Genomic DNA, 27,963 nt, shown 5'->3' with positions numbered 1-27,963 from the left:
AGTGGCCATTACCATTAACCAAAAATAGCGTTTTGTACAATATTATCAGCTAAACACAAAGGATACTCATATTGAAAAGATACTGAATCTGAAGATGTGGATTGTGGACGTAAGGCTGGCCAAACTATGTGCTATTTCATTTGCGGATCGGGGAATCGGTTGAATAGTGAATTTTGGTTTATTGTCCAAAATTTGTCGAACCTCTGAATCTCTGATAGAATGAAACGGAGCGAAGACTAGTCGGACTCATGATGTAATAATTACCGAACCACAATACTTGAGCCATTCTCTATTATTATGCGAGAGTAACCGAATTCAGCTGCAAACCGGATCCCAAACCAGACTGCATGAGCTTCAACGTAACTAGCATTACGCGGACCGTCGATGTATTTAGCCCGACCTGCCAGCACGAACCCATCAGAGTCCCTAAAAATTGCACTTGTAAGTTAATCTCCACTCTACCTGTTTCTGGTAATTCTTACTTTTTTTAGCATTTTAAGTTTAGCCTATTGGGAATAATGTTTTTTCCCCTTGCCTTTCTACTTTCTACGTCCTTTGCATCAAAAAGTACATATTCACATTCATTTTTGCTGTCATGATGCAGATGACAAATCTTTCCCCCCACAATTCTAAGCATGCTTTTCTGATGTTTCCTTTGACAGTACAAGGGTATCGCGTCTTATGGACAGGCATGGGAGCACAACTTGCTCGTGATGCTCCTTTCTCTGGAATTTGTTGGTCAACCCTTGAGCCTGTGAGTTCCCATTTCTTAGAACTCCTATAGTTGTACCCCGGTGACCATGGATATTGTTCAAGAAACCCATTGCAACAACTGAATTTGTTGATTATTCTACCTAATTTTGCAGATCAGGAGAAAACTTCTTGGTTTGGTTGGGGAAGAATCCGATGTATTTACTGTCCTTGGGGCGATTTTTTCTGCTGGGTTTTTGGCTGGGAGCCTTGGCGCTGCTGCTACCTGTCCTCTAGATGTTGCAAAAACTCGAAGGCAGATAGAGTTTTTTCTCCTTCAAAAGCTAATGGATAATTCTTAATATTGCTGCATGTTGAAGTTGAACTTGCGTAGCATGTTTACCCAATTAGTAATTACTTTTGGTATTTATCCAGTGGTTTTAGTTTAACCCCAGGAAGTACAAAGTAAATCAACCAACTTGCTCTTAAATCCTGTTTTAATTCTTTTTTTTTTTTGTAAAAAAATCATTTTTTAATTCTAATCTGCTGTCTCTGTCTCGATTTTCAGAAGGACCCTGTCAGGGCATTGCGAATGACCACTCGGCAGACACTGACGGAAGTTTGGAGGTATCTTCCTAACTCACTGCTAATTGAATTAAGCATCTTTGATGGAGATGGTAATGTGTATTACATGGTTCCAATTTTCCAAGTCTCAAACTTTCCCCAAGACCTTTAAGGATTTTTTTTAATAAGCTTTCTTAGGCAGCCACATGTTTGAGAAACGACTTTGTGTTGATAGGAATGAAATCAAACTATATCATATTCTAATCTGTTATTGCTTTCTGAAGTATCGAACTTGGGTAGCATTAAGCATTAAATTTTGTGTTCATGGAGATTGAGTTCTATATGTTTGTTGCTTCTACCCGGAGTGTTTATGCTTCCATATTTTGATTGCCATAAGAGCCGATCGTGTTGATAGATTTGAGTCGAAGCTAGCTTCGTATAATCCGGATTTGAGTCGTTACTTACAAACTATATTTTATTTGGTATAGGGATGGAGGAATGAGGGCACTTTTTACAGGAGTGGGCCCTCGTGTAGGCCGTGCTGGCCCTTCCGTTGGGATTGTGGTTTCGTTCGCTTATATCACTCAACTTTTAATTTTGTCAATTGTAACACTGAATTTTGATATTCGTTTCAATTATACTATTAAATCATTAATGTTACGATGATGTGGTTGACAACTGTTGGCGTATACACCTTATCAAAACGACGTTGTTTTTATCTGATTGTTAACGATTTAACAGTTTTGTTGTATAATTGAAACGAAAATTAAAGTTAAATGCTATAATTGACAAAATTGAAAGTTCGGTAGTATAAACGATATAACGTCTAAAGATTTGTGGTATATAATGTAGTTTACCCTTACCTTAATATTGATGTGTGTTGTATATGATATAACGTGATATGGATTATAATTAATATAACATTACATCTCCAAAATCATTATTTAAAACAAAATAAAAAAATTGACTTTTATTTTTTTATTTTATTAGTTTGTTTAATTTCTTTTATTTTAATTACTAACATAATACATATCAAAGCGCAAGCTGGAGCTTCAAGCGTATGCTGAAAATCAGAAGAGTTGCCCAAACAATTATGCTAAAAATCAAAAGAGTTGCCCAAACAATGCTTATAACAGCAGCAAAAACCATAAAGGATATTTTGAACGATATTCGTCCTAAAGATATTAAAGTCCCATGGCATAAATTAATATAGTTTTCCCTTCATGTACCGAAGCATAGCTTAATTTCCTGGTTTGTTATTCTGGATCGGTTACCCACTAAGGACAGACTACAACGCTTTGGCCTTATTACCAACGATCTCTGCATCTTCTGTTCGGAAGCAAAAGAAACTAAAAACCATCTCTTCGCCGAGTGCTCGAAGACAGTTCCCATTTGGAGATCAATCATTCAACTTTCTGGTTTGAGCAGACAATTATCGACTTGGCCAAACCTGCTGGATTGGGCGACATTTACATGGAAAGGTAATTCATTGATCACTTGCATCCTGAAGCTATCATGGTGCGCCTTTAATTACACCATTTGGGAGGAAAGGAATCGCAGGATATTCAAAGAAACTTGCAGAACCGAAGAGAGAATTATTAATACTATTAAGGAGATAGTTAGATCTATTCTAAGTAATAGGAATATTAATAGATTAGATAGTATAAATTCAACTCTTTGTAACCACTGGGGTATAATCTAATTTTGCTGTAAATTGATCCCAGTTCTTGTTATATTGATTAGACTGTATTGTTAGCAGCTTGCTGCTATTTTTGGGTAATAAAATCTTGATTATCCAAAAAAAATGTTTACATGTTAGTAGTATTTTTTATAATGGTTTTATCAATAGGGATATGATTAATATAAATTAATAATTTAGGATGGAAATTTTAATAGTTAAAGATGATTATATGATATTATATATTTATAGTCATAGTGCACACACTCAGTTTCTTAAAATTAGGACCTTAAGATAGAATAGCATTTTATTTACTCGCAAAGAGCAAAGATCACTCAATTAATGTTATGTTTATGTCATTTCCACCTATTATGATCGTTTTCTACATTACAATTAGCAACGACCAAAGGATCAAAGACCTCATGTGGGCCTTTCCCTGCCCACAACCCATCATTAAGATCGATTGCATGGGTCACCATCACCCTATACGAAAAACCAAACTCCAAGGGTGCATCTACTTTTTGTTTTTAGGTCTTCAAGTGCATACAAACAGGCCGAAAGGGCGCGCCAGCCATGGCATTAAAGCCTGGTTTCTCGAGACATCTCAATCCCATAATTTTACGTAATCTCCATGAAAGCTCTTCAAGCTAACTAAAAACATGCGTGGAAAAGGCAAAAGGAGACAACAACCAGAAATATAGGCTCCACTTCTTTAAACCTTGGAACCCCATTTTCCGATACTCAGAATTTAAGCGGTTGCACGAACCAAACGACCCCTGTGGTAAATAAATTGTTGTTATTTCTTGAGGTCCTGAATTCGAGCGCTAAGAATGATAGGGGTGTTAGTGTTCAATGTCAAAAGGGGTGTTAGTATTCAATGTCAAATGGTTGAAAGTTATCTCCGAATAGGTATTACCTTTTACTTATATTAGACAAAATAAAAAAGAAAGAAATTTAAGTGGCCAGTCCGTATAATTACTCCATTTTTCGAATAAATTTAATTTTATTTCTCGAATAAACTTAAGAATTTTAGTCTCAATATTGAGCTTATGGTGACACTGACATTACATCCCCCAACAGTTCCCCGACGTATCAGAGTGAATTGTGATAGGGAAATTACGCTGCTCGCATTTGTATTGTAGTTTGCTTCTTCTTTTTTTCTTTCAAACTTCACTGTTTGTTCAATACCTTTCTCTGTTCTTTTTGTTTTGTTTTTATTTTTAGGATAAAGTACATCAGAGGTCATTGAAATATTTTTTTTAAAAAATCATTTTTTACTAAATTTTTAAAAGTTACAAAATAATATTTTTTTATCGAATTATTACAAAATGGTCACTACTATGTTATAATTAATTGTAAACATTTTGATAAAATTTAACAACTATTTTGTAACAGATTGATAAATTTAATTTCCATTCTCTAATAATTTGATAAATTTAATGACTATTTTATTAATGTTCAAAAAGTTAATAATTGTTTTATAATTTTAAAAGTTTAGTAGCTAAAAGTATTATTTGGCCATAATGTGATGACCTCTAGTGTATGTTATCCTATATTTTGTATGCATGTAGACATGTTCTTACGGGGCTTCCTCACCTATGTAGGGCGTTGGAAAAACAATTTTCCCATATAGGGCTCTATCCACATTATTTCTTGAACTAAGGTGTTTGTTATAGTGACCTCATTATTGACAAATTCCATCATTTTTATTAAAAAAAATCTATTAATTAAGTGGCAGAGATATGCATAAATTATTATTAAATTAAATTTTCATCGGCGACAAAAAAAATTGGTGCTTATAGACAGTTTTAGGGAATAAAATGGCTGTCCCTTTTTCCCATATGTATGGGGTAAGGGGGAGGTAAGATAGTAGACTGCCCCAACACCAGGTTAAGAGCAGTTTCCATAAGAGACCTTCGAATTATGAAATGCCCTCCGTGGGACTCGATCCCACGACCTCAAGGTTAAGAACCTTGTGCCCCAAAAGTGTTTGAATGATGCAATGGAAAAAAAAATTCTTCACATAGTGCATTCGAACAATTATTTGCTTAAGTAGGGTGATTGCTACAGTAACCACCATAGGTCTCTAAGAACACATGACGACCTCCATAGGTTTCCAAGAGCACACGACGACCTATGGAGCACTTGACAACCTATGGAGCTGCAACAGCGAAGGAAGAGAGAAGAATTGCTGCAACAGAAGAGGCTTTGTCGCAAAGAGCACTTGGCGAGGTCACTGTAGCAAACACCCCAGTTCAAGAAATAATTTGGGTAGAACCCTATATTGAGAATTTTTTTTCCAACACCCCGGTCGCCGCTTATTTGTCCGCCGGTTCAATTAAACAATGGGGTATTTTTCATTTGGCTTAATTCTATGTTTGGCCATGAAATTCTACCCTCCTCTCACATTGGTCCCTTAGTTTTTTTTTTTTTATCTCACATTAAGCCTTTAACATCGAACTTGTATTCCGTCGAACACATTAACCTTTTCTATAACGTTATTGAGTAGATGATGATATAACACTTTAGCATTATATCGTTTTATCATTTTTAGAAAATAGATTAACTCTTGAATTTCCGTAAAATAAATAGATCAAATTTATAATTATATCGTTCGTATTTAAAATTTTTGAATTAATATTTGAATATTTATATTACCATATTTTATTAGATTTATTTGAACTATGATGAATTAAGTTTCCAAATGGGATAAAAGACTTTTGGTCCCTCAACTCAGTAAGTTTTTCTAATTTAACCCTTAACATTTGTTGTTCACATTAATCCCTAAACTTAGATTTTCGATCATTACGATGTGATGGCGTGTCATATCATCACAATTCCCAAAGACGAAAAATGAGAAAAATTGTCAAATTCAAGGACTAATGTACACAAATGAGAAAGTTCAATAGGTTAAATTAAGAAACGTTATCAAATCCAATGACTACAACATACTTTATCCCTTTCTAATTTACTCGGTTAACTACAACTGTACTTGAATTCAATTCAATCATTAAATTTGTTCGATTTTCGAAATCTATAAATTTTAGAAAATAACATAAACATAAATAACATAACAAGAACGGCAAAAGTGTTTGAATAATACAATAAAAAAAATTCTTCATATAGTGCAGTCGAACAATTATTTGTTTAAGTAGAGTGATTGTTATAGTGACCACCATAGGTCTCCAAGAGCACACGACGACCTATGAAGCACTTGGCGACCTATGGAGCTGCAACAGCGAGGGAAGAGAAAAGAGTTACTGCAATATATGAGGCTTTGTCGCAAGGAGCACTTGGCGACTTATGGAGCATTTGGCGACCAATGAGATCACTGTGGCAAACACCTTAATTCAATAAATAATTTAGGTAGAGTCCTATATGGGAAATTTTTTTTTTCCAACGCCCTACATTGGCGAGGAAACCGTCTTAATGTTTATTTTTTTGGGCATAATAACAGTGTTACCCAATGTTTCAAATAAATAATCATTTTGTTATCTATCTTTTTTTTAGCATTTTCACCATCAATGTTTATTTTAGAGTAGAATATTATTTGATAAATGTAAATCGTTAGTTGACTAATGGTCACAACTTCCTATTGATGTGGCATGTCAATTTGTGATATCACGTCATCAAAAATATTTTAAAATTATATTTAAATATATTTTTATAAGTGTATGTGTAATTAATTATTATTATTATTATTTATTTAAAAAATATTTTTTTACTGAAGTGACATCACACATAGACTTATCACGTTCATAATGAAATATTGACAATTAGTCAAACTAACAATTTTTATCCAACATTGTACTCCAAAATAAAACGTTAGGCCTAAAATACTCTAAAAAAGAGATAAAAGACAAAGTAATAATTTATATAAATGTTAAAGAATAATTTTATTATTATGCTTCCCCCCCCCCCCAAAACTTAGTCCTAATGTTTATAGGTGTTGGGGATGTGGACATAACATTAAAAAGGAAACGAAATTGAAATTAAGATATGATTGGCTTGCGGGATCCATTGTCGCTCCTCAATCCAATCTCAACCGCAAGATCCCACACTTACAATTTCATACATTTTTTTAGATAATAAATAATATTTAAAGTTTAAATAAGGTCTATCGATGCAAATGAAGTAAATCCATAATAGTTTATCTATCTTTTTCCCCCTCTAAAATTCGTTAAGGAGAACCTTTATTATATGGGTAAACTACAAATTGCATCACCTAATTTTACTCTCTCTTATTTTACTCACTGAACTTTAAAAGCTTTCAATTTCCTCATTGAACTTAATACATTAGGTTTTTTGGTCATTGGACTTTACTCTTTATCCTATTTTTTGTCACTCTACCGTTAAATAGTTAACGAAATTAAAAACGACACCATTTTAAAAAACAAAATTTTCACCAAAACAATGTAGTTCTACATCATATAATAATATAACAACACATTTTAACGATTTTAACTATTTAACGGTCGAGTGACCAAAAAATCCATTGTGTTAAGTTTATGTTAAGTTCAGTGAGGAAATTGAAAATATTTAAAGTACAGCGAAAAAATATGAAAGAGAATAAAGTTCAGTTAGTAATAATTTACCCTTATTATATTTGTAGAAGAGAGAGAGGGGAGGGGGAGGAATGGAGTAATGTTGAGCGCGTATATTTCGTGTGTGCTAACAAATGATGTGTTTCAGATTGGGAAGTAAATGAAGCTGAGTAGAGGCCCCCTCTCTCATTTACTCCATTTTTATTTGCAGTTTTGATTTCAAATTTTGTCCCATTTTGTCTCTTTTTATCTCTGCATTGGGCTCATAAATTATAAAAAAAGATAACTTAGTTCCATGCCTTTTAATTTATAATTAAGAGCATTTTATTAAGAGTTAATTGCATCACATGTCCTCAAATTATAATATTTATTTGAATTAGTCCTTAAACTTTTGAATATTCCAATTTGATCCCAAGCTATGACTCTCATTCTAAATCAGTCCTTGAACTTTTGAACATTTCTTAACTATGACCATCTTTGTAAATTGGGCCCCAAACTTTTGAATATTCCAATTTCATCCTTGAATTCATCCAAATATGTAATTAGTTTCACCATGGTTTAACCTAAATTTTTTTTCTCATACATATAATAATATGACTTGGCCTAACGATTTTATTAACAAGGGGCGTGATTAGTATATGCATGTAGTTTGGTATGAAATTGGAATGTTAAAAAATTTGGGGACTGATTTAGAATGAAGGTCATAGTTTGGAATGAAATTGAAATGTTCAAAAGTTTGAGGATTTTTTTAGAATGATAAACATATCTTATGGATGAAATAAAACATTTAAAAGTTTAGAGACTAATTTAAAATGATGATCATATTTTGAATTAAAATTTTCTTTATAATTCAATTAAAATTTTAAGCCGATAAATTAAATTACTTTAATCATTAAATAAAAAATTAAATCAATTTTGATATATTATTATCGTGTGATACATTAGGGTTATGCTCATAGAATTTGTGCATCAATGTGACATGTGATGTCAAACAATCGATTAGATCTTCATCTAATGTTTGTCCCTGTACGCATTGTTTTAAAAACCGGATCGGATCGGCCGGTTCAATCGGGAACCGTGTGTTAGTCCGGTTCAATTTAAATCTGTTGAACCACTACTAGTGAACCGATTAGAACCGCTGAACCGTTCGAACCGGATCGGCTAAAAAATAAAAAAAAACCCCGGAAAAATCGGAAATTTTATTTTTTTTAAAAAAAATTAAACCAAACAACGTCGTTTGTTAAACGAGCCAAGTCGAACTCGAGTATTGCTGAGCTCGACTCAAACTTGAAAACTTTAAAAGTAAGCTCAACTCGACTCAAACTCACAAGCTAATAATTATCAAGTTCAACTCAAACTCAAAATATAAATATTGAAACTTGAACTCAAAAAGGCTTGAACTAAAAAAAAAATTTAGAAGCTCGATTGAAGCCTAAAATTCGAGCTTGATTGAAGTGAAAGAATAGTTCACTCAATGCTCACCAAAAGGCTCAATGATTTTAAATGTCAAATTATCTCTATTATTTATAGAAGTTAGTTGTGATGCTCTTCTATGTTTCTTAGCAATGTGAGATTGTTTTGTTCTCATATTTTTACTCTTTAGACTTTTGGGATGCTCTTCTATGTTTCTTAGCCATGTGAGATTGTTTTTTTTTTTAAATTAAACCAAACAATATCATTTTGTTATGATTTTTTAACCCCAAATTTATTTTTTAATTATAATTATATTTATTATTTAATATGTTTTACCTTAAATATTATGTTGTAGTTAATTTGAATCATTTTGTTTCACTTGATTTTATGGTTTTTAACTTATATATATATGTTATGACTTGCTTTGAATATGACTTGTGATTTAAAAAATTATTTTTTATTAAATATTTTTGGTATTTTTATTTAATTTTTTTAAATAATTATGACATCGTCCGGTTGAACAAGTAAACCGGTAGCATGATCAATTCGCTAACCGGTCCGGTTCTAAAAACCATGCCTATACGTTATTGTGTTACAAAAAAGATATTTATATACATACCTAAAATAGTTTCATGCACGCATATATATATATATATATATACATACATATAAGGGTCGATGTTCGATATATAATTTTATTTAACCATCGATATTTTAATTTATTGATCCACTAATGATATATTGTTATACTTTGGCTTATAGAGAGAGAGAGAGAAGGTAGACATGAAAAGCAAGGGAATCAAAGTGTTCTCATGATGGTTCCAATGATTTCAAAAATGCTTTTTTCACGTTGTACTAAGAAAAATAATTATCAAATTTGAAAGAGGAATTAAATGTAACTGAAAGTTGATTGGTTTTTGTCATGTAAGAGAGGGATGGGTGGTTATTGAGGATGGTAGATGTGAGAATTGATGGTGATTGAAATAGTTATTGGATAAACATGAATAGATAGAAAATTATAGAGTGTTATTTCGTTGAGTCTTTCAATTATTGAAAATTATAAGATGGTATCTCGAATATAGGGTGTTGTTTTGTTAAGTCACTCAACTATTCATATGTTCAAAACTTGTCATTTTGTGTTATAAAAATTATTGGTCGTCTAAGCTGGACGTTAACTTACTAATTAGGATATGTAAAAAATTTATATTTTAATGATATCTACCGGTACCATCGTTGCTTTCAAGCACTAGGGAGACAACATAATGTTTTAAGCACTAGATCGACGACATAATGTCAATGGGGAACTGATCCATAAAATACAATTCAAACGATTTTGGATTATATTTTATTGTATCTCAAGTTACCATTTTGTAAATGTAATTATTAATTGAAATTAAATCTTAATATTTATCAAAATTTAAGAAAATTAAATAAAACGAATGACTTAAACAATTAAACGCTGGACTGCCAACAAGATCCCTGCAGCCGGCCTGCACTTTAAATCCCCATCTCTGCAATATGGTATAAATTCCACGTCTATCTTTGTACATAAATAAACAGAAAACCAAGATGAATATCATCAAGTGTGTATATATATAGATATAGATATATATATATATATAAACTAAACAGGTAGACAAGAACAGGGATGACATGAAAAGAGCATAATCGTAGACACGAAGATGCCGTGTGTGGACATTGAAAGCTAGACTTAAACCCTATATACTTAGCCCCCTTAGCTTCTTTATAACACGAGGAAAAAAGATATTTAAAACACAGACAGACACAAGTTGCAGGCTTTTGCCCCATGGCCATGGCTACTACTCTCCCTTCTCATCCTCATTAACTCTCTCTCTCTCTCTCTCAAAGTTTACCCACAGTTATCTTCTCTTTGTCGTGTTATCAATGCTGTAATAAATCACACTGTTATTTACTACTCTCTTCTGTATACCCATGTTTGATTACACACACAGAGAATAACAATGTGGCGTGATATAAGGATAATTTAGTTTCTAAAACTTATATATTCTATCAATTTGATTACAATTTAAAACGATCTAATAAATTTAATACTTTCTATTTAAAAATCATATTAGTCCAATCTTTTTTTATTAGTCTAGGTGATTATAATATAGTATATATGTTCAAAATCGTTCTTAATTGTTAATAACACACGTCATGCAACATGATCGTTAGCAGTTTCAAATCTTTTTTTGAGCAATTATATATATAATAATAAGATATGGACGACTGGAAGGAGATATTTGTTAGAAAAATCACCTTAATCCGAGAATAATATAGAAAAATAACAACGATTGAAACATCATTATAAAATCAAAGAGAAAGAACGAATTTCCTCTATCCTCAGATGTTATTATTGTTAACAAGTCTGGTAATATTTAGGGATGAAGAGTTAAAATGCAGTTTTAGAATTAGTTCATAACTTTGTAAGATTTTAGAGATTAAAATTAAAAGTTTATTATTCTTTTGGGGGCCAAAATGTAATTTCACCTTTTTAGGTAAAAATTTTGAAATTTTAAAAGGTTTAAAATGACTCACACACATTACCAGTAAAAAATACAAAGATATTCACTGAAAAAAAGAAAGAGTTAATATCAGTATTTGATTTCCCTCAATGCAATGATCTTAAAAATATATAAAACTAAAAGAGTTTTACACGGTGTAAATGGATTTTAACTCATATATATATATATATTAAAATTTAAGATTTATTTTATCATCATTTTTTGAGACAATTAATTAAAAAAATTAAATGGATAATAAATAAATAACCAAAAATATTTTTAATTTATTTAAATTTCATCACATTATAGTACGTAAAGAAATACTAATATTAATAATGCTGAGGAAAACTCCATCATATATCGATCCGAGTCGAGTATCATTTAATTCCCCATTTATCTACCTTATTTATTACCATCTATCAGCTCCTTCCCATTTTCCATTTTTGAGTTCAAAGTTCGCTTCTACGTTCTCCCTCAACAGTTTTTATTCCAACTGTTTCCTTCACTTTCGATTCCCTGTAAAACAGTAGCAGCATCCAACTACGGCAAATATACAAGGCTCGAGAGTTTTTCTGTTTTTAGATTCCCATCCTAAAAGGAAGATCACTTGATGGTGATAGTTTCATATTGTATTTACTCCTTTTCGTAGCAAACCCTTTCTTTTTTCCACTGCTTTTTCCCGAGAAAATACCGAGTTTTCTGAACCCTTTTCCCCCCAATGGATGATAATCTGTGTGGGTTTTGGGAAGAACCTGAGTTAGTCGGGGATGATGATTTGTTCGGTAATTTTGAGAGCTTAGATGGACTCACTGAGTCGTTTCAGTTTCCTTCCACTCCGTTTGAAGGAATGGGTGGTGCTGGTAATTGGACACAAAAAATCTGCTTCATCGAGTGCTCAAATGGAGTCCGAGACCGAGGAAACTTCACCCAAAAGCAAGAGGCAGAAGGTGGTTTCCTTCGAGGAAACAACGACGAACCTCGATGGTCCTCAAAGGGTGTCGCATATTAACGTCGAACGCAACCGGAGGAAGCAGATGAACGAGCATTTAGCCGTGCTCAGATCGTTGATGCCTTACTTCTACGTCAAAAGAGTAAGTTTTTTTTTTCTTTACTTATCGTTATTTTTTAAAGAGTCGGATTCGAACAATTACGTCTATAGTTTATATGTAAATAATATCGTGTGTTTTATGTCTTAGGGGGATCAAGCGTCGATTATTGGGGGCGTGGTGGATTACATCAATGAGCTGCAACAAGTTCTACAATCTCTAGAGGCCAAGAAACAAAGGAAAGTTTACAGTGAAGTGTTGAGTCCGAGGTTGGTTTTGAGTCCGAGACAGTCGGCTCTCAGCCCTCAGAAGACGCCTCTAAGTCCGAGGCTAAACTTGCCGATAAGCCCGAGAACCCCACCGCCCGGTAGCCCTTACAAACCGAGGTTGCAAAAGGGTTATCTGTCTGCGACTGTGGCTAGTACTTCGCTTGAACCGTCACCGGCTTCCTCCGCTTCCTCGGTCGACAACATCGAGCTCGTAGCGAACTCAAACTCCCCGATCGCCGACGTCGAAGTGAAATTTTCAGGCCCGAACCTCGTTTTGAAGACGGTATCTCCTCGGATTCCCGGTCAAGCTCTGAAAATAATCTCGGCTCTTGAGGAACTCCCACTCGAAATCCTCAATGTCAACATTAACACCGTTGATGAAATCATGCTTAATTCCTTCACAATCAAGGTAAAAAACCTGAAAACTCTCTACCCTACATATTTTTTTTAAAAAGCAAAACATCATCGGACTCAACAATGTCCCTTGATTTTGTTGTTTTTCTCATAACTGCACTTTGATTATGAATGATTTCTTTCATCATTGACAACATCAGAGCATTTAGGGAAGTAAAATCCATCGTTAACTTTCACTGAGGGTTTTTGATGGACAGTAAAACTGACATCGGAGTACTGCAACGGTACTTACTGTAAAAGAAGCAAACAAATTTACTTACAACTCTCAGAAAACACAACCGTATAAGCCTAACCCTGAAAGCAATGGCATCTTTACCGTCATTTTAATGCACAAATTTATGTTATGCACTAATTTTCTTGTGTTTTTTTGGATGAGCAGATTGGGGTTGAATGCCAGTTGAGTGCTGAAGAACTCGCCCACCAAATCCAGCAAACATTCAGCCATTGCTAGGGTTTACTCTCCGGGAAAAATGGCATTTACTTTTTCATTTAGGTTTGATAACTTACGAGTAATTGTAGATTAGTAATGTTAATTATCATGGCTTGCATGCATTAGCTGATAGTAGTACAGTGTTAAGAGTACGTGTAACACATCCTTGTAATTTTTGTAGTCACTTAGGTCAAAGTTTAATTACTTTTTTTTTTGCATATTTGCATGTAGGGAACATACCATTATTAATATCCATTTGTTTTGAGTTCAATCGATCTCTTTTCTTTGGCTCTTGCCTTTCTTTTCTAATATATTATCTAAATTTATATTAATGTAAACAAAAGATTTATAATATAATTTAAATCAATACTATATATGATTTGTTATGGGATGACAGTGGTCCCATGCATGCAATCTAAACATGATCTTTCATCAGTATCGTAGCAGGCAGGGAGGCCCAAACATTTGCATGAATGCCTTAAAGAGGCTTAGTATTAATATATTAGGGACCACTGGAAAAAATATTAAAGTTTCAATTTATCTATTTATTTTTAAACTTTTGTCTCATATTTCTACTCGAGGTTTGGACCACCTAATAAAATCATTTTCTCAGCTGCTCAAATTCAGAAGAAAGGAATCAGAAATTAATTATGGTTTCTGAACCCATGGTTCAGATTGGAAGTGGGCTGCTCCTATTAAAGTAAAATAAAAGCATATGATAAATGGTGGCGGCTCATCACACAATGTTAATCGGTCTGGGCTGTACCAAAGTGAATTCTTCCATTGCCGCCTCATTAAGATATAGTCGCTTCACGGATCTTAAACGAGATGAAGAGTTCACTTGCAGTTTCCCCTTGATCCCACTTTTGTCACGGATTGTGAATCCAATTTCAGATGTTACCGGAAGGCTCGTGTTCGACTTGGAAGTTCTTTCAATCGTTAGGTATGTGTTGCCGATGAGCACACGAACGGGAGGTTGTCAAAGAGTTAAACCTATGTGCCTTCCGGTAGAGTATAACAGACGCCATTTCCCAGGCAGAAATTCCAACCAGTTCTGCATGTTCCAAATAAAGACAAATAAAACAGCTAATTAGCAGAAGAAGCAGTAGGGTGGAATCAAGTGTAACCGAGCTCAAACTGGAAGAAGCTCATGTTTGAATTTCAGCTCGCTGCAATAACTCGAGTTCAAGTCGACGATATATGAGCCGAAGTTATTTCGAATCGAACTCGAGTAGCTTTCGGGACAAGAAAACCTACACAACTCGAAAAGAGAGAGAACCAAGGTTTCACATTGGGCCTTGAATGGGGATTCAACATCTCCATTAATTCAATAAAATGGGCAAGCCTGCGACGCTGTAATATGAAAAATAACAAGTTAGCTCACCTATCCAAATTTGAAACATGGATTAAAATAGTGTAATAAGGACACAGCATATTATGATATGAAACCTTCCGTATCATGTGCTTTGGTTTCAGAAGAAATACGGCGAATTATTTAACCTTTGATGAAACTACAGAAGTATATTATAATTACCTGAGCTTTTGCGATAGATATACTCTTCTGCAATTCTCACTGCAGTTGACCCGAGACCCCATCTGATAATATCCATGGATGGGACCACACGCCATCTCGGTCCACATAAAAATGGATGCCTAAGAGCATCTAAGCAACGGCAACAAATAAAGAAACTCACTATGCATTAAGAAACTCAGAAAGCTACAGACCTTTATATGAACTTTTCATTTTGGATTCTATGTTATCAGGGGGAAAAAAGTTAGGGTAAAGTACACCAGAGGTCAGGTCACTAAACTATGTAGATCGTTTTGGTCAGCAAACTTTCAAAAGTTACAAAATGATCATTAAATTTTATCGAACTGTTACAAAATAGTCATTGCAACGTTATAATAAATGTAGAAAGTTTGATAAAAGTTAATGACCATTTTACAACTTTTGAAAGTTCAGGGACCAAAATGATCATTTGAACCGTGGCATTGTGCTAAGCAAGATTAGAATTCTGTACATCCCTTACACAATCCTCCTCAATTATCATTAAAAAGATTTATAAATACCTTGACATGTCTATATCAACAGGACTTATATGCACATTTAACCCCGTATGCGCAATCCCATGGCAATGCAAGTAGTTTACCTGAAAAAGATAAATATCAAAAGCAAACTCCACTCTTTGAGAAACATGGATCACAAGTTTACGACAAACATTGAGAATTGTCAGATGCAATAATTAGGATTAAAGAAGAAAGAAACATACTCCAATTAAAAGGTCTCTCATTAATATTCTAATAAGCCTCAACTGACGAGAAACTGCTGGTTCCCAACTGAGTCACCTCCTACCCTCCTGACAGACTCTTCATCCAATGCAAGAGTTGCTTCTAAAGTTGGAAGCCAATTGGGTTGCTGAAGCCCATGTCTTAATGAAAAGCTACCATGGTACTGCAAAACATGTATATATAAAAACATAAAAAAAGTAGTTTTAATCCACTCAGAAGGAGTACAGAGTCAAGGAGGAAGCGTGGATAGATGATGCAGTACATATGAAAAAGAATAGTACCAAAGAATTAAATGGATATAAAGGGCATACCCCATGGACCAGAGTGAATGAGTTATGACTACCACTTTCATGTGATGTGACATAACCATAAACTTGCATGGAGTAAGAATGGTAGAGGATTCTGCGACCAACAAGCTTTTTCAACACCTGCAGTATATTCAAACACAAGGCGTCAACTTTCAACACAAAAAGTGACTGAGCTTTGGGGTAAAAAGTCACACCGATTGCTGCACACGGTCCACAGACCTCAATCGCACGCCTTCCTCTGCGTTGAGCTTGAACACTAGAAAGTTGTCGAAGCACAACTCTCTAGTTATACAAAGGACTGCAATTTCATTAACGCCAAATGTTAAGCTAATATCATCGTATTAAGATCATTACTAAATAAAAAAGACAAACCTGCTCTAATCCTTCACTATAGCTTCAAAAATGACCTCATCTGCCTATACGAAGTTAAAGATAACTAATTCAAACTAGTACTACAAAAAGGAAATTCAAAAACAAAACCAACAGCCATATGTGCTTCACATACCCGGCCAGCTAGTCCAACGCTAACACGATCGAGAACCATAAAATCCGACATCTCAAACCTCGTGACATGCCTCGGTTCTTCTTCACCGGGAGAAGTCGTTTTAGAAACCGAATAATTCCCTTGTGATTCCTTGGACGAAGCTGGTTTACTTACGGATGAACATCTGACTCCATGTAACTTTCTCCTGACGGAACAAGCTGGCTTCTGATTTAACCGCAAACACCTGGGCCTAATCAGTGTAGTCGACAAATTGGCATTGAATTGACAAACTTCAACCCTTTCTAAACACGGATTCAAAGCGAATCCATATAGTAAAAATGGTCTTATTAACTAGTAATTTGCAGTGTCTTGCGGATGGCGACGTGAGTAAAAATGATCTTATTAACTAGTAATCTTTTAAATATTATAATAAAGTGATCTTATTTAAACTTGTAAAAATTTTATTTATATTTTAACATTACAGGGATATTTTTGAAACCATTTAGGAAGTATAATGACTATTTTGTAATATTTGAAAGATCACTTACCATAAAGATTGTTTTTAATTAGTTCAATGTCCTCTATTATATTTTACCCTAAATTATTTTACATTATATCCGGTTGATCATCTTGCTGCTCGCCACGTCACCTTTTTTCAATTCCCTTCTCTGCTTGTGATTGGTTGACATATGTGTCTTATCCAATACTCTCCCTTATGATTTTGGCTTTTGTTTGTTAATTGTGTTTCGCTCTAATTTTGCCTTCGGTCTCCTTACTTCTTGAACTTTGAAATTTAGTCCATATATTTTCGAAAATCAGATATTTATTCTATTTAATTAACTACTTTAAACATTAATTCTAATTTATAGTACTTGACGTTAAATCCAATGTGTTTTTACTATGTTGTGTAAGTGTAACCAACGGCGGAATATAGAAAGGGCTAATGGGTCATGGTCCTCCTAAAATTTAGAAAAATTATAGTTTAGATTCTTTAAATTTTTAAAAAAAAAATTAATTTGAATCCCCAAAACTTTTAGAAATTCAAATTAAGTTTTAAATTTTTTTAATGTTCTTAGTTAAATCCACTCCCATGATTAAAAAATTATTATCAAGTCTCAAAATTTCAAAAAATTTAGTAAATCATACTTTTTTGGAAAAAATATATAAATAAATTAAACCATTCAAAATGTTTGAAAATTTTAATTTGAACTTCTGAATTTTTTTTTATTTTTTTTAAAGTTTTAAATAGACCCCGAACTTATCTCCAAGTTCCACCACAAATTGTTAGATTTAAATTGGTACTTAATGTCCAAATGGATGGCTTAGATCAACGGAAAATTCAAGTTCACAATATCAGTGTTCATGTTTAACAAAGAATGGGTTAGCATTCAAGTAAAAGATCATGAACGTGATTGTTAACAGATATACATACACGAATGCTCCAAGAGCAACTGGGAAATCCTAATCATTTTATTAACCATCAAGTTCGTCGAAAAAAGAAGAAAAAGAAAAAAATAAAAGGGAGGGAAGATGCATTTTCATTTCTTCTTTTCTGGGGGGGGGGGGGGAAATACAAATCAGGGTGCGTAGATCGACTTTGAGATTCCACCTCTTGCACAGGGCAATTGGGTTGGTCACCTTCCTTGCAGAGAAGCAATGGCTATGCTCTGTGCGTATAATTCCTAATTCATGAATTGCCGACAATTTGGAGCTTTACATAAACACGGGACTTTGAACTCCTCCGGCTCATCGGGATCGAACAAGTAGTCATACCTGGCAACCGATCATCAAATCAGCATTACGAAGTTTGACCAACATCAATAACAGAGAGCAAGAGAGATGGAGAGGTACGTTAGCTCATCTCCAGCAGAGACGTTAGTCTTGGCAATAAGAACAATCCGACTCTCATCATCCGCAACGCTCATAATCCTCGCATAACAGTTGGGCATGCACTGAATGAGACCAAGACGAGAACATTAATTATGAGTGATATTCAGCACGGTTAATCCTGTCATAATTTTTCTCGTCAACAAGATGCTTGCTTACCGAATGATTGATTAAGCGCGCTATATTCCCTTTGTCGGTGGCGTCCACCACGACTTCTTCACTGATCTTGAACAGCTGCAAACAAAATATGTTGCTAACTGAAACTTTTGGCCGAATGAAGAAATAGGTTGTTGATTTGTGATCTGTCTTATCCATCCATAAAACCAATTAACAAAGAGAGAGAGAGAGGGAAAGGAACATGCAAGGACCGAAGGAAGTGCACTTTCAAATGCTTCAAAATACAACGACTTTAACAATTCTGCTCAATCTAAACATTGGCAAATTTATATGACTTAAAAGAAATAAATCGCTTACATAGCAGTCTTTTCCTTCTTGTCGGTAGCGTGCTTCTCTTAGATCAGCAATACTTCCCCTCACTTGTTCCCCGCGGTATTCAAGAACCTGAAGACAAACAAAAGCTTCTCACTCCATGTAAAAACTTATTCAAGTTGTCGTGAATCAGAAAAGGTTGATATTCCATCATTCAGAAACACAAAGTTTGCAAAATGTCAATGCCCTACACCAAGTTTATCCAACATCCCTGTTCAAGGGAAATCTGAGAAAATAGTATTCTAAGTCGAAAGAACTTAAACACAAAAATACCATATCTCCTTCTTGGATGTTTTTTCGGGCAAAGAGGCCCCACCCATGTATTCCAGATCTACCGAAGCAAACTCGGTCATGTTCAGTTCTCTGCATTTGGTATGTACGTAAATATTGTTTAGCAAACTGATGCGAAAATCAAGTTCTCAAAAGGGAAAAGGGATGGAGATTTGCCTGTAAGTGCTGGAGTCGTTCTTTGAAAGATGAAAAATCTTTAGGCTCCTCTACTATCTGTTAGATTGAACGAAATCAATCATGGATGCAAGAAAAGGATTATTTTCTATTGGAATTCAATTCAGAGGACAAAAACTTAAAAAAACTCAGATTGTAGAAAGGAGAGAAATTTACTCTGAATGCATTCAAACTTTGTATAGTGCTTAAAGGATGATGGCAAGGTCTTATTAACCGGTGGGGCATGGCCTCATCTTCAGTTCTCTAGGTAAAGAAAGAATATTACTGAGAATAAAATAATTTGGAGAGACAGAGGCTTGAATCATTTCTCATGATTCAGAAAGAAAAGATACATGAAGGAGAAGAGTTGACAAGGAAAGGAAGCCAAATCCGATGTTTTTCTTTCCTTCCACCTTCCCCTTTTCCCTTTACATTAAAAACAGAATGCAGCTTTAAAGTTTTTAACTCATAAACCAACAGATTTTCAGCTCATCTCACTGGGTAAAGGAAAAGGAGCCAAGAATCATCTGGCAAAAACTTATACCAGGAACAAATTTAGGCAAACAAATACCCTGAAAGAATATGTAAAAACATTTCAGACTTCATGTAAGCTTACCTTTCTATTATTATTTGATCTTTTGAAGACTCGGCACCTAGCAGCAGAAAATGGCTCAACCTCGGTAGTTTCCACAGTTGGAGCCTCTTCAATTTTCAGTCTGCTTGATGAAATTAGCCTTGACCCAGTCTTCTTCTTCTTTTGACCAAGGCTTTTGGCTGAGAAGACCCCTAGAGGGGTCTGTATGATTAAAACAGTATCTGGATTTGGAGTGCTGGACAAGATTGAAATAGGAATCAAACAAGAACCAAAGAATAGCACATATGAAATCGATCGGAAACAGAAATACAGCAGATATAATTAAGCATACCGATGATAAGCACAATATGAACCATTTTTGTCATTTGTCTGCCATTTTTCTCCAAGCAATGCAACTGCAATTTAAACAGAACAGATCAAGCAATTAAGTGGTAACAGAGATCAACTGGATGATCCTCGCAAGTAAAATCCTAAGTAAATCAAAATTAGTATACTACTTGGGCAGAGCATTTGACATGCCTGAATATAGAACTCACATAATATTTCCAAGTCTCTCTTGAGGTTTATTTTATTTCCACCCATGATATAACATTCTAAATTCTAATGTGATTGGATCTATCCCATAAATGTGCAAATAAACTGAAGAGCTTCATTAGCATAGGGTACACTGCCCATCACTTTCCTATGCTCACCTGCACTCTTCAAAACTGTGAGTCATGCTTCACTCTCATTTAGGTACAGAGTTGATCAAGTATCAAATTTTAATTTACTAAATATTTCATATTTACTCAATTGAATGACGTCATATTATTAAAAGGAAATTGAAGGTTGATGCCCAAGAGGGAGAATCTTTTTGGTTATAAAATGGTGATGCAAGTATTAGGTAGAAAGATTAGCTAAAAGTAGCTTACCTCCATGCGGTAGCCAGCTCTTGAAGCACACATGGCATGGTAATATGTTGAACACTTGCAGCCTGTGTGCAAGAACCGTGAAATTGTTTGCAAATAACACATATCTATAGTTCATGTAAACAAGCCACAGTTATAAGCACATAAATAACCAATAGGAACCAACTATAAAGAATCTTCAGGCCCAAAACACAAACAGAACCACAATTAGCACAATCACAAATAAAGTTTGGATATTTTAGCAGAATTGTTATCCCAAAGATAACATAGTAGGAACTAGTCATTTCATAAAAGAGCACGCTACTGATATTATTGATCAATCGTTACACTTAAATCTCCATGCCAAAAGGAAAACCCCAAGTTCCAGTCTGGTGACTATTTAATCGAGCATCAACTATAATTTCTCCATGACAAGAAATACTTGAGTTTCTCACAATGCAACAGCCATTGTCCACCACAAGAATTGTTAAATGATGTGCAGATGAGTGGAATCAGACACTCAAAAATAACAAGAATCAGTGTTACTCAGAATCTTAGTTAAGGAAATGATATCATAAAATTTTCATGATTACAAGGACTGGAGAGTGGAGAGCTCTTCACGATTGAATGATGACTAAGAGCAATTCTACCTTCACAAAGGAATTTGATGGTATACTCAAGATTCCAAGAGCAGGTTCCATCTTTTCGTCACTTGCAAAAGATACTTCCGGTTGAAACCAAGCACAAGTAACATGAACCCACAATGTCTCAACATCAGTTGGCTTCAAAGCACCTCCTGAAGTGGGGGGAAACCATGTAAGTTACTATAAAAAAATAAACTGAATTGAATAATTACAGATGTCGAAACTAACTTCCAGATTGAAAATATACCGCCCATAGTAAGATAATCAAAGAACAAGCTTTAACCAAACAAGAAGAAATAGAAATGATTAACTGACTATACCTTTGACAGGACAAAGACAACATTCTCTTGTAATTTCAGGTGTTTCACAAGCTTTACAAACCCATGAAGTGAAATCCTTAACATTTCTTGCTCCATAACATTCTTGATGCACAGCAATTTGACACCTGATTAAGAAAAGACCAACATCATAAAAAATATGATTTGTTCTAGTATAATAACCAACAATAAGATCATACTTTTCCTATCAAGCATGCTCATAACTCTTGAATCAAATGACATTCATTGCCAAAAATGAAGTCGAGAATGGACAACAAAGAACTAGTGCAGACCTCACATGGCCATACAAAAGAGATATAAAAGAAAAAAAAATCCTTATACACTTAAAACTTAATTACCTTAAAGATCAATGTTATTCAAAACCCAGAAGATGACTTTAAAAGTATAAGTTAACAAGATAACCTAAACTCAATGCTTATATACAACAGTGGATGAAAGTGCATCCAATGATGGATCCATAAAAATCTCGTCTTTCATAAAGAAAACACTGAAAAAGTTACCTATTGCATATAATAATTTTATTGTAGTCCCAATCTTCGACCCATCTACATACAGCACAGCGTTCGGTTGTCCACTTCACATGAACTGGTTCATATCTTTCTGTTACAACAAGTGTAATAATTAGCATAACCCAGAGGTGATGGAGAAAAAGGAAAAAATAAAAGAAAGGCAGAATCATGAAATTTCTAATCTGATGCCTAGAAGAATACCCTGCAAAAAGCAAGCAACTTCTGTTTCCTCTCTCTTATGGGTGGTCGTTTAGGAGGTTTGGTAGAGGTGATAGCATTTGCATGGTACTCTGCTAACTGAAGCATCTGCAAGGTTAGACATGAACCAAGTGAAAAAAAATCCTTAGAAGCAAAACAATGCCAAAACGGTTAATGAAAGGAAGTAATGTCGTATCTTCTGAGAAGTTGACTCCTTACTAATATAAAGAATGGGAAACAGATACAAGGGTTTAAGAATTTGGTTCACATAATCCCCCTCCATGCTAAAGTTCAACTTAAAGTCGAACAATTAGGAAAAGGAAGATGAGAAACACAAAAAAAGAATAGCACGTCATATTCTATAAGTTTTTTAACAGAACATCTTTTACATTCAAAGACGCAAACTATGAGCAAAAATAAGAAATATAGAACTGAAAAGAAAAAGGTCCAAAAGTTGTACAAACCCATTGTTCTAATGGCAGCAAGGAACCTTTCACCTTCACGCTAATCCTCCAATTTCGTTCTCTGGAACCAGTGTCTTTCCCACTCGCTAAGTGCTTGCTTCTCAGACCCACAGGACCCGCACTTGCAAACAACTCTGGAATAGATAGACGATGTCATAATGAATAGATTCCCAGTCAAAATACAGAAAGCTAAATTCTTTTTCCCAGATGGGAATAGTTATGCCACTCAAAATATAATTCACTGAAGGCACCATAAGATTAATTGTCTGTTAGAGAAAATTAAACTTTATTTTTATAGATTTAGATAAATCCCAGCAAGAAGACTATAACGTTGCTTGCTTAGCAGATGTAAATTTTACATGAAGTAGCCTCAAATTTTCTTGAATGAAAAATATATATGCTTAAATGTGGAAAACAGACAGAAGTCAAACTACACTGAAGAAGTGAAGATGTTTTAAGAAGTATCAAGTGGGGAGAAAAACTTATTCACGAATAAAAAAATTCCTTACAAGTGGAGGCTTGGGTAATATAAGCCTTCAACACCACAGCAGAGAACAGTAACCTTCTTAGGCAAAACTAGTTCACAGTTGTTAGTTTTTGATCTGCATAAAAGGTTTTACAAGCATTAGAAATACTGAAGTGAAGAACAAAGAATCAGCCATAATAATTTTGTAAAACAAAGTAAATCATAATATACACATTGAAGACAAAACTATCAATTTCAGAATAGAACAGACTTAATTTTTGGCCGCCACTTCTCTGAATCCGATAATTCAAAATTAAACTTTGCCTTGCACGTAGGACAGTAATAGTCGGTGGCCCCCAGAGCCTGGAGAAGCAAATAGGATTTGATCAGGGAAATCCAAAATTTGAATCATTGGCTTCATTTAGAAGGTTGAACAAAATAATGAATTGAGACGGACAACATGGCACAGACCTTAAAATGATGTCTGGGAATCTTGTCACACTCTGCATGCACCCAAACTTTACAACCGTCACATCGCACCTGACTCCGTGAATATAATGAAGCAATAAATTAGTAAAAAGAAAAAGCTGCACCTTAGCAGAAAGATAACAAAACAAAGCCAAAGCTTCTAGGTCGCCTCACCCAACTTCCACTATCTGAATGATTCCAAATCTTCTTACAGATTCCACAATAGTGTTTTGATTTAGTTAACTGCAATAAAAAAAAAGCAAGCTGTTATGAAAAGCAAGAAAAACATAAAACATTGGAATAATAGTTTAAGATACAGAAAAGACATTATAACAGACCCTAGCACATGTTTTACACAAAAATTGGCCTTCAGGAGCAGATGCTTTCATTTTCTTTCCCATTTTAAATTGGAGGTTCATGCCACAGCCTTCACAAGGTCTTGTGTCCTTATATTTTCCAAAGAAGCCCTGCAAATATACTTAAATCGGGAACATTACCATTGTGTTCCTATTGTTTTAGATAAGCATACAAAACAGATACGGAAAATGCTATCTTACACAATCCGGGCAAAACATTTAAAGCTCAAAATCTCTCTAAAGCATCGAAGGCTCAAATTCTTTCTAATCCCCCATCCCTCCCTCCCCGGTAAAAGAAACCCGGGTTACAGTAAAGATAAGGCACATAGATTACACAAAGACAAAAAGTAAAATCACCCGTCCCTGCTAGTGGATGGGATTCAAAATGTGGGGGTAGGAGAAGACTTGAAAATTCAATAAACATGGATCCAAAGAAACAAGAGAGGAGTGAACAAGATGGTGAATTCTACATCAACTTGCCTGATTAAGAAGGCGATGATCGTGATCCTGGTTTGGACCAGGAGCCTCCTGAACCCATCTAAGAACAGATTCTTCATAAGTTGTATTTCCAGCTGCGATGTTTATATCCTGTATCAACTTCTCTGTAAAACCCTGTTCTGCTAGAAAAGCCTCTTCCATTGCCAACTGGAAATCGCTAGGCTTGCACCTATGCAATTCTGGCTGCTCGTGGAACCTATACATAAAGAAGACTACCTAAGCACTTAACATTTCCGAATGAAAGTTCATTTAGCTTTTGAACAAAACAAACAACACCTGTCTAGAAAGTCCATGAATGGGAAAATCATGCCCCGCCGAACCCAGGCATAATCCTGCCCATAATCATTGAAAGTAACGTAATTAATGACTAAATTATAACTTCCATCGCACAACAAACAAGTTCACAAACATAAATTCAATAAAGAATGTATCCATACCCTTTGGCCCTCATTCCTAGAATGTCCGAAGAACATTACACAAGCTGCCTCAGGCATACAAGACCTCAAAACCAGCTCAGGTGCTTGCGTCATTGGATCGATAACAATAGCAGGCCAAAATGGTTCCCTCTTCCCTGGCCTTGCCCAAACTATATCCCCTGCATAAAAATCCTCCGGCCCATACAACCCATCTTTCCTCACACCATTCTCAAGTGAAGCCTGCTTCACTGTTGTTAAATCAACAATGTCAACCCCACTGACATATTTCTCATTCTCCTTGACGAACTGCTCACGTATTAACGAGGTTCGGGAACTCAAGTACTTCCTATTATTAAAAGTCTTACCATACCCTGCTTCTCCTTCATCTTCCTCACACAAATTAGTATATTTTTTCCCTTTATAACCATTCTTCTCTTCACTTCGACAATTTTTCATGTTCTGCTTACAATTCTTAGGTTTCTTAAAACTAGATTTATCCTTTTTGCATTCAAAGTCATAATCCTCATCGTCATCACCATCATCTAAGCTACAATCGGGCAAGCTAGTTTTACTTTCTTTCTTCCAATTCTCAATTACAGAATCATTGAATCGCGAAGGAAGTACCTGAACTCGCCCTCTGGAGGTCCTCACAAGTGGTGGCCGAGAAATCTCCACAGTACGGTTCTTGCCATTGGATGAATCTAAGCCCTTGGTTTTGGATTCAACTTCATCAGGGGAGTACGACACATCGGCGCACCATGAAGCAGAGAAACCTTTATCAGCCTCAGAGGCAATGATACGATGGAGGCCGAACGGAATTATGCCAGTGGCGACCTCCCCGAGAAGAGCCAGAGGATAATAGTCATTGATTTTCCGCTTCTTGCGAGTTCTACCCAAGTTATCTTCATCTTCACCTACTGAATCACCGAGTTTGCACCGTTTCAGACTCGGCATTTGCGATTTGAGGTTGCGCTTGATTATCATATCTGCTCTAATTAATCAATCCCTCCTAATAGACATAAAGGGGAAAACTTCGAATCAGCATCGATCTTAAAGTGGAAACCCAATTCCCAAAACACCCATAAACCCTAATTGCAAACCCAATTCCCCACCCAAAAAAAAAGAAATTGGACTAGCACCTATACTTTCTATCTCCGAGTTTTCCTTCTCCGAGACAAACAGAGGAATCGAAGAGAGATCGATGACGAATCGGAAGAAGAAGAGAAAAATTGGGTGGGGTGGATTGAATGCAATGGAACAGAGATTCGTTTCAGATTGAGCTTTCTCACTCTAAAACTGTTTCAGAGCATGGAGAAGGAAAGATAAGACAATACCATTGAATTAAATTTCCCAAAACATTATTTAAAAAAAGGGGTCAAACACCCAAAACCATAAAACTTCCTACAAATTCCTGAATTACAAACGTAATCAAAGCTTTATTTTTTCATTGAAGACGATGGTGCCGAGATTGAAAGACTTTCTGGGAATTTCGTTGTGTTGAGAGAGTTGAGAGACAGAGAGAAGGAAGAAAAAGGAAAGGGTCGGCGTTATATAACTTGCGAAAGCAAAGGCAGAATAGAAAGAGAGAGAAGAGAGAGAAAGAGCAGTAATATTTGTGTTATTGTATTGAGCTCGTGAATACGTGGGTTGGGTGATTTTGCGTACAATGTGGAAGGGGGGATTAGATCATTTGTGCATCGGGCCATTTCTTATAATGTTTGGTGGGTTCGATTTTCTCCTTCCTTCCGATTCGTATTACTCACTCACCAATCTGGTTATGGCTGTAACAACAAGTAACATCAAAAAGTTCAAAGCTTTCTTCTTCTTCTTTTTCCTTTGATTTTCTCAGCACGGTGATGATGATTCCAAGAAACTGGGAATCTATTTTTAGATTGGGTTTTTAGTTGGTGTCAAATTTGTAGTTCTAGACTTCCACCATGCCTGAAATTGGTTTTATGTATGTATATTTTGTTGCAACGGAATTTGGGTCTTTATTTTCCAAGGGGTTTGAAATTATGTCTGATAAATTGTGGCACCTTCTGAACTCCAGGATTTTGCTTGGAATGGTAATTCGATGCCATGGGTTTCATTCAAGCGTTCGAATCATGCGTGGAAATTTTGTTTAGTTTGATCATAGACGAGTAAATAGCCGAGATGATGTCGTTGACCTGTCTGCAAATGAAACGAAGGCACCTTGGCCGATCTTCCATGGTCGGGTGTTTTATTCTGTTTTTCTTGAATTTTAGCCCCATATTCTTGGAATGACTGATATATGGGCTGCTGCTTCTCGCGTCTTTCTCAATCTTTTTTTTTTTTTACCAGAATTCGAAGGACATGACGGCCAACAAACAAGTTATTCAGAAATCATCAATGTCGTGTAAGAATAACATGTTATCTAACAAGAAACTTGGGTGGCAAAATGAAATGGATACTGTCAGCAGTTCGAGTTGAAAGAGGAAAAAGAGGAGACTTTTTATTGGGTCCTTACGATGCCTTACAAAAGCTTGTTAAACTTGCAAGGATCTAAGATATTTAGGGCTTTCCTTTTTTGGTGTACATAATTTGGAATTCTCTGTCAATCAATTTTAAATGACTTGCCTAAAGGAGAGAGACTTTGATGCTCATGTAGGCATCCATGACCCGAAGGCAA

At 35.0% G+C, this 27,963-nt stretch overlaps 2 protein-coding genes and 2 pseudogenes across 2 annotated transcripts; 2 read left to right on the top strand and 2 right to left on the bottom strand.

Moving 5' to 3' along the window:
* The first annotated feature begins 538 nt into the window (after positions 1-538).
* On the top strand, positions 539-2,739 carry LOC120206413 (mitochondrial carrier protein MTM1-like). Its single transcript, XM_039206071.1, has 5 exons — positions 539-754; positions 867-1,016; positions 1,259-1,317; positions 1,743-1,860; positions 2,683-2,739. Exons 1-5 carry the CDS (start codon positions 596-598, stop codon positions 2,737-2,739), a joined length of 543 nt encoding a protein of 180 aa, XP_039062002.1. The 5' UTR covers positions 539-595.
* Positions 2,740-12,192: 9,453 nt separating this feature from the next.
* On the top strand, positions 12,193-13,695 carry LOC120206429 (transcription factor SPEECHLESS-like). The gene is made up of 3 exons (XM_039206080.1): positions 12,193-12,505; positions 12,611-13,138; positions 13,523-13,695. The coding sequence occupies exons 1-3, from the start codon at positions 12,215-12,217 to the stop codon at positions 13,592-13,594; spliced, it is 891 nt and encodes a 296-aa protein (XP_039062011.1). The 5' UTR covers positions 12,193-12,214; the 3' UTR covers positions 13,595-13,695.
* Positions 13,696-14,309: 614 nt separating this feature from the next.
* Positions 14,310-18,018, bottom strand: LOC120206412 (annotated as a pseudogene).
* Positions 18,019-18,098: 80 nt separating this feature from the next.
* LOC120206425 lies at positions 18,099-26,982 on the bottom strand (annotated as a pseudogene).
* Between the last annotated feature and the right edge of the window lie 981 nt (positions 26,983-27,963).

The sequence above is a fragment of the Hibiscus syriacus genome, unplaced genomic scaffold (assembly GCF_006381635.1).
Source record: "Hibiscus syriacus cultivar Baekdansim isolate YM2019G1 unplaced genomic scaffold, ASM638163v2 tig00013773_pilon, whole genome shotgun sequence".
NCBI lineage: Eukaryota > Viridiplantae > Streptophyta > Magnoliopsida > Malvales > Malvaceae > Hibiscus > Hibiscus syriacus.
The sequence above is the reverse complement of the archived record's forward strand: the minus strand, read 5'-3'. Positions and strand labels throughout refer to the sequence as shown.

Bases quoted from the DNA above. Each gene is read 5' to 3' on its own strand.
- LOC120206413 (XM_039206071.1), top strand. From the start codon at position 596: ATGATGCAGATGACAAATCTTTCCCCCCACAATTCTAAGCATGCTTTT. The intron at 1,318-1,742 runs GTATCTTCCTAA...TATTTGGTATAG, and splicing joins ACACTGACGGAAGTTTGGAG to GGATGGAGGAATGAGGGCAC. The intron at 1,861-2,682 runs GTAACACTGAAT...TGGTTTGAGCAG, and splicing joins AACTTTTAATTTTGTCAATT to ACAATTATCGACTTGGCCAA.
- LOC120206429 (XM_039206080.1), top strand. From the start codon at position 12,215: ATGGACTCACTGAGTCGTTTCAGTTTCCTTCCACTCCGTTTGAAGGAA. The intron at 12,506-12,610 runs GTAAGTTTTTTT...TTTATGTCTTAG, and splicing joins CTTACTTCTACGTCAAAAGA to GGGGATCAAGCGTCGATTAT. The intron at 13,139-13,522 runs GTAAAAAACCTG...TTGGATGAGCAG, and splicing joins TTAATTCCTTCACAATCAAG to ATTGGGGTTGAATGCCAGTT.